Source organism: Natator depressus, chromosome 1 (genome assembly GCF_965152275.1).
Source record: "Natator depressus isolate rNatDep1 chromosome 1, rNatDep2.hap1, whole genome shotgun sequence".
Lineage (NCBI taxonomy): Eukaryota > Metazoa > Chordata > Testudines > Cheloniidae > Natator > Natator depressus.
This window is the reverse complement of record NC_134234.1, coordinates 33379738-33392578: the sequence shown is the minus strand read 5'-3', so window position 1 is coordinate 33392578 and position 12841 is coordinate 33379738. Positions and strand designations below refer to the sequence as shown.

Here is a 12841-nt window from a genome sequence, read left to right as displayed (position 1 = left end):
CTGTATATTCTCCCCTATAGAAGGAATGTGTCTAGATGAGCCAGTATTGGCCAATATGCCATTCATGAATGGTTTGGTGGCCCCTTCACTGTCTATAGGATTTAAGTTTTAATTAAAATTCCTTTTCTGGCCATGCTGCTGGTGAAGAAGACCTTCCAGATGGAACCCAGTGCAGACCTGTCTGAATATAATTATGGGCAGAAGCAATAGCTCTAAAAGATAATATATTGCTGTCATTTGGCTCAATAGAGATTAACTCTGAAGCCTAATGACAATGAGTTAAATGTCAACATTTTACAATGCTTTACATTTTCCTAAACAACACATAAAATTTCAGCTTTGCAGACCAGCTCAGGAAGGGCTTTGAGGATGTGGTAGGGAAAGGTGCAGAGATGTTTACTGGAGAAGCTGTCAGGAAGTTAGAGTCAAATGGAGTGGTGGAGGGATGGGAGGAGTCAAGTGGCCCCTATTATAGTTCTTTGGGGATGATTTCGGGTTAGGGATGTAAGGAAAGGAGGTATCACATCAGTAAGTGTAGATGGAGGCTCACAGAAGGTTATCCAGATCTCAGAGAGATGGCAGTGATCTTCTTTTCGATGCAGTGGGTATTCCAGAGGGAGTAATAGATAAAGAGTGTGTCTCATATTTCCTGTAGATTCCCTGGAATCTATACAAATCGGGGGATATCTGTGAAGCGGAGTGGCAAACAAAGTGTATGACTCGGATGGAAACTGCACCAGGGGATCCCAACCAGTCTTCCCTTCCCAGGTAAATTCCAGCCTGGGATTCAGCAGTCCAGGCTGGCACAGAGCGGTGTGCCTGCAAGAATGATTAATCTGTCCCATATTGTTTTTGTACTCAGGAAACAGCTTATTGGCTTCTAAAGGTGGCACTCCTTTACCTATCCTTAAAATAGAGTCCAACTGATTTCAGTTGATGACGTTACGTCTGAGACTGGGCAAGTCACTGAGGTGTAACTCAGGAGCTGGCCCCATCTATCACCTGTCAGAGTGTTACTGTTTAAATACAACTGACTAATTATACTAACTCAGCATTTATCCCTCCTCCCCTGCCCTCTCCTCACCTCCCTGAATTGAGGGAATATGAGCCTCCTGGCTTTGCTGCTGGCCTGAGCCGACGTCACAGAAGTCATGACTTTTGTGGTGAAACTGGGCATTTTGTTTGTTTTATCTGATTGATTGATTGATAATTCTCCTAAAGCAGAATCTACACTGTTTGGTTAAAGAAAATGTCCAACATTAGCTATCACCTCATTTACGATAACACACATCAAGAGCTTGTATGAAGTCTTAAACAGACAAATTTCATGGGGAGGCCTCCTTTTTCTCAAGTTAATATCAAAATGTGCAGGGCCCCAATGTGAATTTTCTAGCGGTTAAAGAAAGCATGATATACAACACTGATATACAATAGCACAGTGTATGGCTTTTGTGTTCAACTTTGTGCATAAAAAAGTGACTCATTAGCAAAAGAGCTTGTTTCAGCATAACATTATTTTGCATGAAGATGTTACTTTTTATTGCTTCAGAAGAGATGAAAAGCAGACCCCGTTAGGGTACAAATGGCAGTGCAAGATGTTTGCACATAAAGGTACAAATTGTCCTCTTAGAACAAATACAGAACTTGCTAGTGCCACCTACTGGTGGAAAGGTATAACTGACTATAGCTCTTGCCACAGTAAATGCTGAAATTGTTAAAACCAGCTCTTTGAATTGCAAATTATTGTTCTCAATTTTCATCGTACTAAAAAATGATATAAATGGAAAAACTACTGGCCAAATTGCCCCCTCCTGAAGGAAAACCCGCAGAAGGAGGAAACCCCAATGTGGCTGCCCTTGAGGAATTTCTCCTGACTTGTTTTGTCGGGAGGTTGCGGGAGAGAGGGCAGGATCCCCTGAGAGGAAGAGGCCCTGGGTCCAGCCCCAATTTCATGAGCATTCATGGCCCTCCATACAATTTCCACACCCAGAAGTGGCCCTCGGACCAAAATGTTTGCCCACCGCTGTTCTAGATGGAGGTTGCTGTGTTTATTTTCATAACTAGGGCTACCATAATGTTTTTCTGAATTTTCTGAAAAAGTGGGAGCACTTGGATGGGACACAATCTAAATGAGGAAGGAAAGGAATTTGGAATCATCATACTCTTTCATTTGAAAACCTCTTCCTTTCTTATTAATCATATTGTCTGATTGTGAAAATAGGGGGAGGGAGTTCTGTTAGTTGTGTCACCCCTTGATGATGAAACTATTGTTAGGTATCGGTTTTCTTGCTAATCAGGGGAAGTTCTATACAATGAGTCAGATCATAACTGATTTCCACAGCTGCTATATAAACAGGGCTATCTGAGAGACGTGTATGTAGCAGCTATAGAGTAAGCAGTGTTAGTGTAACAAGGCACAGAAGTGACAATAGGAATGAAGACCCTTCTGCTTCTGCTGTTATTATATATAGCATCCTCCTCTGCTTTTCCTGTGGCTCCAGAGACAAAAGATGAAGACAAAAACGTCCAGCTTGTGGAGGTAAATATTTACGATGAATTTCAGACACTCTAAATTAAATGGCAAGAAGGAGCCTTCTTATCAGTTTTACAAAATTTTACCTTATAATTGTCAAACTGCAGTTGTATTTCTTATGTTTTAGAAACAGTCCTGATGTTAAGAGGTATCAAGTTGCAGAAGTTTTAAGGGAAATATTTCCCTTTGGCAGCAGTTTAGTTTTGTCTGAATTATGATTATGACTGTCAGAAGCGATATAATAAAGTAATAAAATACTACAGAAATATGGCATTAATTATGTTATCTAGCAACCAGATTGTGTTGATCTATAAAAATGTACGCCCCAATTCAGCAAGGTACTTAACTCTGTACCTAACTTTAAGCTCATAAATAGTCTCATTGTCAGGCTCCTAAATTCATATTTGGTTGATAAATAGATGGCTTCAAAAGTGCTGAGCATCCAGAATCCTCCATTGGTTTCATTGAGAATCATAACTGAGTAGTGGCGGAGGGACAGATCTTATTAGCCTTTACTGATTTGAGCAGCCCCAGAGAAGTCAATTGGATTACTCATGTAATAAAGGGCTGTGGGAAGACGTTGCAATATACCAATTTAGAGTAAATAACTGAAGAGATTTTTAAAGATACATTTTGCAAAAGCTTTCATTGTAAAACAGGAAATCTAGAGGTCAGTAGGAAAACTATACTATATTATCTCTTACTGTTTAAATAAATCCCTGCAGAAAGTGATCTGTCTTGACTCCTGGAAAACACAGACCCCAGGCACATGGGTGTAATATTGTAAATGTTTAAACTGTTTTGCGTGACTTAATGAATACAAATGACCCAAAGCTCTGTTCTTGTTTTTGTCAGACTTATCTACGAAATTTCTACAAGCTTGAAACAGACAAGGAGTCTCTCTTTAAGAATAAAAACATTGACCCTGTAACTGAAAAACTCAAGGAAATGCAGGCATTCTTTGGGCTGAAGGTGACTGGGAAACCAGATGTTGACACTTTGGAGGTGATGAAGAAGCCCAGGTGTGGTGTCCCTGATATTGGTCAGTATGTCCTCACTCATGGGAATCCAAAATGGGAAAGAAAGAATCTAACGTACAGGTAACATTTTTCTAAAGAATTTATTGAGCAAAAGAGTTAAGGCCAAAATTTTCATATGATTTGCCAAAAGTTCCAAAGTTAGGCACTTAATTCCATATTTAGGCACCAAGATTAAAAAGTGTTCTGTTTTTAAAGGGAGTATGCAACCAACGTTAAAGTCTGTGGGAGTTGTAAATACTCAGAATTTGACAATCAAGTCACTTAATATGCTGCCAAAATGTGGCTTTAAGGTGTCTAACTTTAGGCACCGAATTTGAAATATTTTTGCCTAAACCAATATATTCTACATAAACTACAAGTGTAGATACCAAAATGTGTATATTACTTTATGGGTTATTTTAGGATTGTGAACTACACACCAGATATGAATCCAGCAGATGTGGACAAAGCAATCCAAAAGGCGTTTAAACTTTGGAGCAATGTGTCACCACTAACATTCAAAAGGATCTATGATGGCAATGCAGATATAATGATGTCTTTTGAAACTGGAGGTAAGAACGTTAAACGAATACAAACATTAGCCATCATCAGTTATAGAAGAGCTTTGCAATAAGAATTAAGTTAATTATCCTTTTTTTTTTAGATCATCGTGACAATTCTCCCTTTGATGGACCTAATGGACTCCTGGCTCATGCCTTTCAGCCTGGCAATGGTATAGGTGGAGATGTCCACTTTGATGAGGAGGAAAATTGGACAAAAGGCTCAAATGGTAGGAGATTCATTACTACCCCTGTTTATACAGGATCACATTGTGCAATCTTTGCTCACGCTAAGTTGTAACTTAGGCTCAGACCCACAAAAGACTGGGTTATAGGATATTCTGACTCTCTTTCAATCTCCCCTGTTGAAGCTGATTCACTGTGTATAAATAATTAAATATTAATTGGGTGAGAGGGTGAAGGAGTGTGACTACAGTCCAGTGGTTCAGGCACTCACCACAGAGGTGGGAAGCCCATGTTCAAATCCCTTCTCATCAGGCAGAGGAGGGAATTGAATCAGCATCTTGCACCTCCTGAGTGAATGCCCTAATCACAGGGATAAAACTTCTCTGGGAAGATTCTGCCTCCTCCTTTCTCGCTGGCCATTTTGTGTGGCATTAGGCATGTTCTGAGCACATCTACTGGATTGGCCCCCACAGACTGGATTGGTGGAGGAACACCTAGTTTCACCTGTTTAAGGATCATGCTTGGGGCTTAGATGTGAAACAAGTGTCTGGGCACCTGCCTGAGGCAGTACTGTGCCTGCCCAGAGGTAGAAACATTGGCTGTCCAGGGGACTTTTACAGTGAAAATCTAGGTGCTGGGGGAACTTAGGTGCCTACAGAGTTAAGTGGCAGCTGAACAGGGATTTTGAGGATCCTAGTGACATTTAGATTTCTAAAGTGGGAATTAGGCACCTAAGTCCTTACATAGACCTGAGCCTTACTCCACGAGTTGTTCCTTTGATGTCAGGTATTACCCTGTGTGAATGAGGGTAGCCGAATCTGGCGCTCTGACTTGTTTTTCCTCCCTCACTTCTTCAACAAACGTATCTGAGGGAAACGGCTCTGTAGGATGACATGTTTTGGTGAGGTTCAGATTGGGTTGTTTCAGTCTGGCATGTTTTATGATGGGTTTTGCGAAAGAAATTGTGGTGCTTAGAAAAGTTAGTTTTCTTTGGCAGCGAGGAAACATCAGTCCATGCTGAAATTATCACAAACTCTTCAAGACAGGGACAGTGCTTTCTATGCCCAGGACGAGCACAATGGGTTTGATATTGACTGGGGTCTTTGGGCACCACTGCAATTCTCCTCTCATACGTTTTCATGTAAATAAGGAATAATTTTATTAAAGTCAGTGACTCTCCATTTATTTCAATGGAATTATTCCTGATTTACAGCAGTCTAAGAAGGAAATTTGGGGCATTTTTTGAAGGGTTGGGGGGTTACAATAAGGACAAAGGAAGCAGTGACTGGGGCCTGATTGGTCTATATGTCCATATAAAAAATCTTCTCTTTCTACATTTCTTCATATTATTTTTACAGAATTACTGAAAGAATCTCGAGTGTCTCTAATGTGCTTTGGGCTGGCATGTATAGGTATTTCCTACTTAGACAGATGTATTATAGATTCAAACACAGTTCACCTATATTAAATGTACATTTTTTTTTAATTCCTCAGGATACAACTTGTTCTTTGTCGCTGCCCATGAACTTGGCCATTCACTGGGTCTGTCTCATTCTACTGATCCTGGTGCCCTGATGTACCCCACCTATTCCTACATTGAGCCGAAGGAATTTCATCTTCCTCAGGATGACATTAACGGCATTCAAAAGGTCTATGGTAAGAAAAATAAATGTTTAGTCATACGCTGGGTTATGCAGAATGCTGCTTAACCAATAATACATGTGTATTTTAAGAAACATTCTACTAATTCCAGAAACATTCTAGTGTTGCTGCACAGAGTAATTCCAGTTTTGCTGAGCTCCTGTTAACTAGAGGTGTGCAATGGCCCTGAAGGTGGTTTCACTGAAGTTCAGCTCCTCTGCATGCCCATTCTTCCAGACTTTAGTAGTTAGAGACTCACCTGTGCTGAGTTTAGGAGCGTTACAGACCTGAAGTTACCTGGTAGAACCCTGATTAATGACCACCACCACAGTTTTTCAGGAGAAGGTTTTGTGTGTCCACCAAGTCCTTCATAACATTGATTTTCAGCTGTATTTCTCCATATTATATAATGCCAATTTTTCTTTAATCTTCATGCAGGAAAGTCAGATAACCCCGTTCAACCAACCGGACCCACAACGCCAGTAACTTGTGACCCCAAATTGACTTTTGATGCCGTCACTACCATGCGTGGAGAACTGCTGTTCTTTAAGGGCAGGTAACAGCAAGGAACTTCTGAGTTACTTCTTTGAACTGCAGTACTTAAAAGGAAACAATATTTCAGATCATTTAATTTCCATGAGACATGAGGGGAAACACTAATTTAGAAATGTAGCGCTAACAATAAAAATCACATACAAAAGGAGGCCCAAATTCTCTGATGATGGGTGCCTAGCTTTACCTAACATTTCTCTCAGGCATGACAAAATGCTTTAGCTGTTTCCAAAGTGGCTGCATCAAATGGTGAGATGGCTATAGGGCACCAACCATTGTACTATAGTTTCTAAGGAATTCTAATTCTTTTCAATGGGAACTCTGACCCAGATTCTGCTATACACAGCTCTGATCAGAGGAGAGGAACTTAAATGTTTGTGGTCTACTGGCTAAGGCTGGTGAAGGTAAGTCAGGACTGCCCCCTAGATTCTATTCCAACTACTCTGCCGCTGTAATCAGTGGAATGATAGGTTTGTTACCACTCTAGATTCAGTTAAAAAGAGGGCAGCTGCAAACTCATGCTTTGCAATTGGTATGTTTATGTGACACACTGGGACACTACTTTGTCATGACCCCACCACATTGTAGCTCATTGGCAGGGATAGAACCTGTGCCCTCCAGCACCAAAACTACTAAAAGATTAGCTCTAGTAGGTATCAGTCATAGCAGACTCTTTTCCTCACTGTGGATCAAACACTAAAGGGAGACAGAATTAGACACACTTCACCTTTGTATTACATTTATGGCATGTGCAGGAACAGTTTATAATATGCCAATTTTATTTAAACCAGGTATTTCTGGCGCAAGCATCCTCAAATGACAGAGGTCGACCTCAATTTCATTTCTTTATTCTGGCCAAATCTGCCATCTGGAATTCAAGCTGCTTATGAAAATGTTGAAAGGGATCAAGTTTTTCTTTTTAAAGGTAATGGAATCCGAAATGTGTTAGTTCTTCTGACATATGAATTTACTGGGAATACTTTGCTCCACAGAACGTGCAATTCTCCTTAGATGACACTGCACGAAACAACTCAAATGTTCAAATTACAAAAGCCCCCAAAATGTGTGAATAGCGAAATTAAAGGTCGCTTATCTATTTAATGTAAATGTTCTGAAAAGCAAGATATGAAAATGGCTTCACTTTTCTTTCAAATCCAGTTTCATCATAGGAAATAACATACGGCTATTAAGAAGAACTTTGACTAGATTCAAAATCTGCTGTGGACTAGATCACTAGCAGCCTTGAATTAACACTAATGATCAGTATTAAGTCAAAGAACTAGCAGCTGTTTTGAAAAGCATTCAGCAGAGTATTGGTTAATTATTGATGCCACATCCGAAGGTCTGCTAGGCACCTTTGGAACACAGGGAACAAAAGACCTCCAGAGATCTTAGAATCTAGGTGAAGATAGGACATACAGATGGGGGTAATTACTGGAGGTGGTCAAAAAATGAAAACCTATGTATGTGAAAAATTTAAAAACTGTTTCTCTTTGAAAGTGTTTAAGAGAGATCACTTTTGGTAAGCAAACATTTTAAGAAGCATTTCAATACTATTTTTGTTACAAATTTTGATAAGAATACCAAAAGGGATACAAAATTTGCCACCCAAAATGTTGCTAATGCTGACACTTGTTTGTGAAAAGTTTTGTTTTCATAAATAGGCCGTTTGTTGATGAAAATAACTGTCTGTTTGAAATAGTTCAACCAGCTCTAGTAACTATATACTGAAGTGGAGAGAGGGAGAGAGAGAAAAGAACAGGGTTATCTATATAAGATCACCTAATCATTTAGATAAGACATATGCTCTTATTAATAGTTAAATTTCTGTATATACATCTAACTATTTAGACATGTATACGCCTCCATCACCAAAGTATCTGAACACAACCCAAGTATTGTTAATCTTCTGCATCCCAGTAAACAGTTCTTGATGGATTACTTAACAATTTGTAGAATTCAAGGAGTCTTCTCCCAAAATGTATAAAGTGTATAAGTGTACGGGAAGGGTTCTTCTTGGACTCATTACTTCAAGGTCTAATTCATGAACATGAAGGATATCTCCTCTGGGCTTTACGCTATGTTTAAAATACAATGATCTGTGCCATTCCTTAATTTACTGGAAGTAAAGGGGAGAATGAAATCTCAACTGTACATGTCTGTTGAAAATTAAGTTGCTTTGTTATCATCATTGTAATGAAAGTACTAAGCCAGAAGTAATGATCAGATGTTGTTTAGTATGAGCAGAAGCTGCTGGTGAAAGCTTTAATTCTATTTTTTCTTTGCAGAGAACAAGTATTGGGTCCTCAGTGGGTATGACTTAGTGTATAACCGCCCAAAAAGCATCTATGACTTTGGCTTCCCAAAAAATGTTAAGAGAATTAATGCAGCTTTCAGTGATGAGAATACAGGGAAAACATACTTCTTTGTAAGTGACAAGTACTGGAGGTAAGATTTAATGTTCAACAGACTTAAGATATATTTCTCTCTTTAGGCTTGGAGGGTTAATATGGAAACATAAAATAACATGTAATAGGGATTAAACAAATTGGATTCCACAAACCTGAATAGGGTTCGATGGAAGTTAGTTTTAAAACCTAGGGAGTCTGATAGAAAACGCTAACCTTTCTTCTATAGGTTTTTCCCAATCATCCTGTAGAAATCTGTGGCAGGGATGTAATTACATTCTAGAGGATGAGACACAAAACCTGTAGAAACCCTATTATCTAGTAACAGGTTTCAGAGTAACAGCCGTGTTAGTCTGTATTCGTAAAAAGAAAAAAGAAAAGGAGTACTTGTGGCAACTGGTTAGTCTCTAAGGTGCCACAAGTACTCCTTTTCTTTTTTCTTTTTATTATCTAGTAAGTTCTTTAAGAATTACGCAAAGGATGTAAGGTTCTGAAATTGTACTCCTGGATCTCTCAAACTTCAAGCTAACAGAACTATTAATATACTGGATTTTTGTTCCTTCGGTGTGAACAGTCAAATGGGTTTGATTATGCAGTAGTTTGTGGTTACGGTTTGTTTATATTTCATAGCAGCTCAGTAAACTTTTACAATAAACTACCTCACTGAACTAATACCTGCATCACATTGCAATGGCTCTTTGGCTTCTCCTCTGAAAACAGTTTAGAATTCAGCTGAATGGAGCTCTTGGAATCCCAATATCAGGAGCCGCACTGGAAGGGCGGGAGTGGGGGCTTGCCACTCCAAAATTTGCCTTTATTCCCCGGCAGCCACCCCGTAGCTGCTGCTGCTCTCCAGCCATCCAGCGCTGAAGGCACAGTGGAGAGAGTGGTAGCTGCTGGCCAGGTGCCCAGCTCCAGCAGCAGCGGAGAAGTAAGCCCTGGAGGGGTACTGGGGTGCCTGAGAGCAGTCCCCAGCCCGTGTCCCTGCCTGCTGGGGCACGCTGCACAGGGCAGGTGGAGGATCCAGGGCTACCCCACAGAAGCCCAGACTGAACCGCTCTGGCCTGGGCTTCTGTTTCCAGCCCCCCACTGTTGCTGCTCCCCAAGGGCTCTGCCAGCCCCCGAGCTGGGTTCCCCTGCCTGGGCAGCTCTTACCAGTTGCGAGCAGCCAGCACCCTGCACTGCCCAGCTCTGGCTTCCAGCCTCTGACCAGGCCCCAGGGCAGTGCCACGGAGGGGGCAGGGCCTTGAGGCAATTTTCTGTTTGGCCCACCTCAGCCCTTCCACTGGGAGCTGGTGCCAACCCTGCATAATATAACAGTAAACCCCTCAAAGATACAGATGACTTTTAATTAATAAATTATATATCTGTTGAGCAGTTGACACTAAGACAAATATGATTTCAGAGTTACACATACAGGGCTTCTGCTTTCCCATGCTGGTGCTCCACTTTCCCAAGAAGCACTGATTGGCTAGGATGTGGTGGCCAAAGCTGTATATAGGCAAGAAGAGTTTTATTCCTTTGGGGCAGCCTTGCAAAACTGTCCAGTAAACTCACCAGCTCAGTCTCTAGCTTACCTTTACCACACATGCAGTTCCTGCCTGTCCCTGCCCATTCAGCCAAAACTCCTATACACGTGCACACATACACTCCTGAGGTGAAAGCTCAATGGAAGTTTTGCCACTGAGTTCAATGGGGCCAGAATTTCCACCTCTAGACTCTCTCATATGCATGCAAACCTGGAAACATAATAGCAAGGATTTTAAGAGTTCAGTTAGTTTAGCTCATTCTTAATGGATTTTCTACCAAGAATAGACTCATTTATGTGTCAGGGTTTGTTTTTGACTTTTTAAATGTCATTTATTTACCATACATTATAAATATATTTCTTCTGTTCAGATACGATGAAAACAGTCGGTCCATGGATCAGGGTTATCCAAAGAAGATAATCAATGACTTCCGAGGAATTAGCAAAAAAATTGATGCTGCTTTCCAGCATGGTAGTAAGTAAAACAAACCTTTAAAAACAGTTTACTATGCTAGAATATTTGTGCTTCTCTAGGTTGAAGAAATCTTTTAAAAGACAATCATTATTCATATTTTCACTACTGTACTAAGATCAGAAATTAACACAAATGAATATGTAGGTACTGTCAATGTTATATTTTGCTTTATAGAAATATTTGTTGGAAAACATTTCACCTATAAAATATAACATTCAACTTATTTTTATTTCTAGGATATATCTATTTCTTCCAAGGAACAAGACAGTTCCAGTTTGATCCTAACATCAAGAGAGTTGTCAGTGTCATGAAAAGCAATAGCTGGTTTAATTGCTGATTAATTCCATTGATTTACTTCTTGCGTGTTGCAATTGTTTTATATGCAGTGTTATTAATCTATTAATAGATCTTAAAAAATAAAAAAAAATTGTACTGTTCTCTGGCCTGATCTTCTGGGAGTTCTGTCTGAATAACTACAGAATGTTATAGTACTGTGATGATGTAAATTATTGTATTATTATAGGCTGGACTTTCGATTACCCATAAACTATATTATATTTGTCCTACCACTTCCTGTGTCTTGTGATCATTGCCACTTCTCAAGAGCTACACTCTGCTCCCAAGCACAAGCTGAGTAAATGGACTGTGCACAAGGAAATTACACGGAGTCTTAAGGTATAAAAATCTTCCCCCAACTCAAAAGCAGAGAATGGAGCAACCACATTGCTCTAGGCTGCATTACCATCCATGGCCCACTGGAAAATTTCTGTGGAGCCAATATATCCCCTCTCTCATCAATCCATTAGTCATACTCAAACCTCTCCCCTTCCCAGCCCACCCAAGACCCAGATTTCTGTCTATGGCCAACTGCTGAGCTCTGCTTCTCTGAACTTCATGGCATCCTTTTTGTCCTACAGTGGAGCTGCATTACTCCTTCTACATTCAGGAAGATTTACAGCCCAGAATTAATTCCTAAGAGAATCCACATTTTAAAACTAGAAAACAAAATGGCAACATAACTGGAGAGCTTGATGCTGTATAGCCACCTACATATTACACATTCATCCATTCATTTTCCAGTTAAGGTGAAACAGAGATGTGCAAAGGCATGAAAGGGAGAACCAGTAGCTTAAACTTGATACAGCTGGAGAGCAGAACAGTGATGGGATTTAAGCACTGGACAGACATAAAGCAATAGGAGAAGAAGATTCCACAGAAAAGTCACAAAAGTAGCTAATTCAGGCAAACCAAGTGGCCCAGAGCCTAATTCTACAATACTGGGCTGCAGAAGATGTTTCTGTGATATAGTTGCCCTCAAAACTGCATATGTAATTTTTAAAATGGGAGAGTAATGAATAACAGATGATGAATAAATAGTTAATATTCTTGCTTACATGCATACTTTTCTTTGCATGCGCTATGAGCATTCATAAAAAGAGTAGCCGTTCCTCCTGGATAGGAGTGAAACCTTTCACAAGAACGCTAGCAAATAAATAACAAATGGTTGAAATTAGAGCTGACTGGAAAATAGGAGCTTTTTCCAAGTGCAAATTTCTTCTCTTTGTTTTGGTCAAAAAACTGTGAATTTGTAGCCAAAAGCCACTTTCTGTGAAAAATCGCTTTCCATTAAAAATGTTATGTAATTGAAAGGCCAGTTTTCCATTGAAAAATAGTTTAGATGGAAGTTTTCGACCCGCCTTAGTGAAAATGAACAGTCACTCAGCATTTGAGGGAACACTCACTGTATTTGCAGTATTTTACCAGTTCTACTTATAAACATAAGACATGTAGGAATTACTACACCAAATCAAAGTAGTGATTCATGTCTCATTTATGGAATAAGTTGCACATAAGATGAATTTCTTCCTAATTTCAGGCAGCTAGGGACTGCCATATGTCCTGAAGCATGAGAGGTATATTTTTTCAAAATACATTGTAA

General features: G+C 39.9%; 1 protein-coding gene across 1 annotated transcript; it reads left to right on the top strand.

The window, feature by feature from the left end:
- Positions 1-2250: 2250 nt before the first annotated feature.
- LOC141981650 (interstitial collagenase-like) lies at positions 2251-11490 on the top strand. Its single transcript, XM_074943279.1, has 10 exons — positions 2251-2539; positions 3389-3633; positions 3976-4124; positions 4217-4342; positions 5793-5954; positions 6378-6495; positions 7283-7416; positions 8780-8939; positions 10799-10902; positions 11139-11490. The coding sequence occupies exons 1-10, from the start codon at positions 2435-2437 to the stop codon at positions 11237-11239; spliced, it is 1404 nt and encodes a 467-aa protein (XP_074799380.1). The 5' UTR covers positions 2251-2434; the 3' UTR covers positions 11240-11490.
- The last annotated feature ends 1351 nt before the right edge of the window (positions 11491-12841 follow it).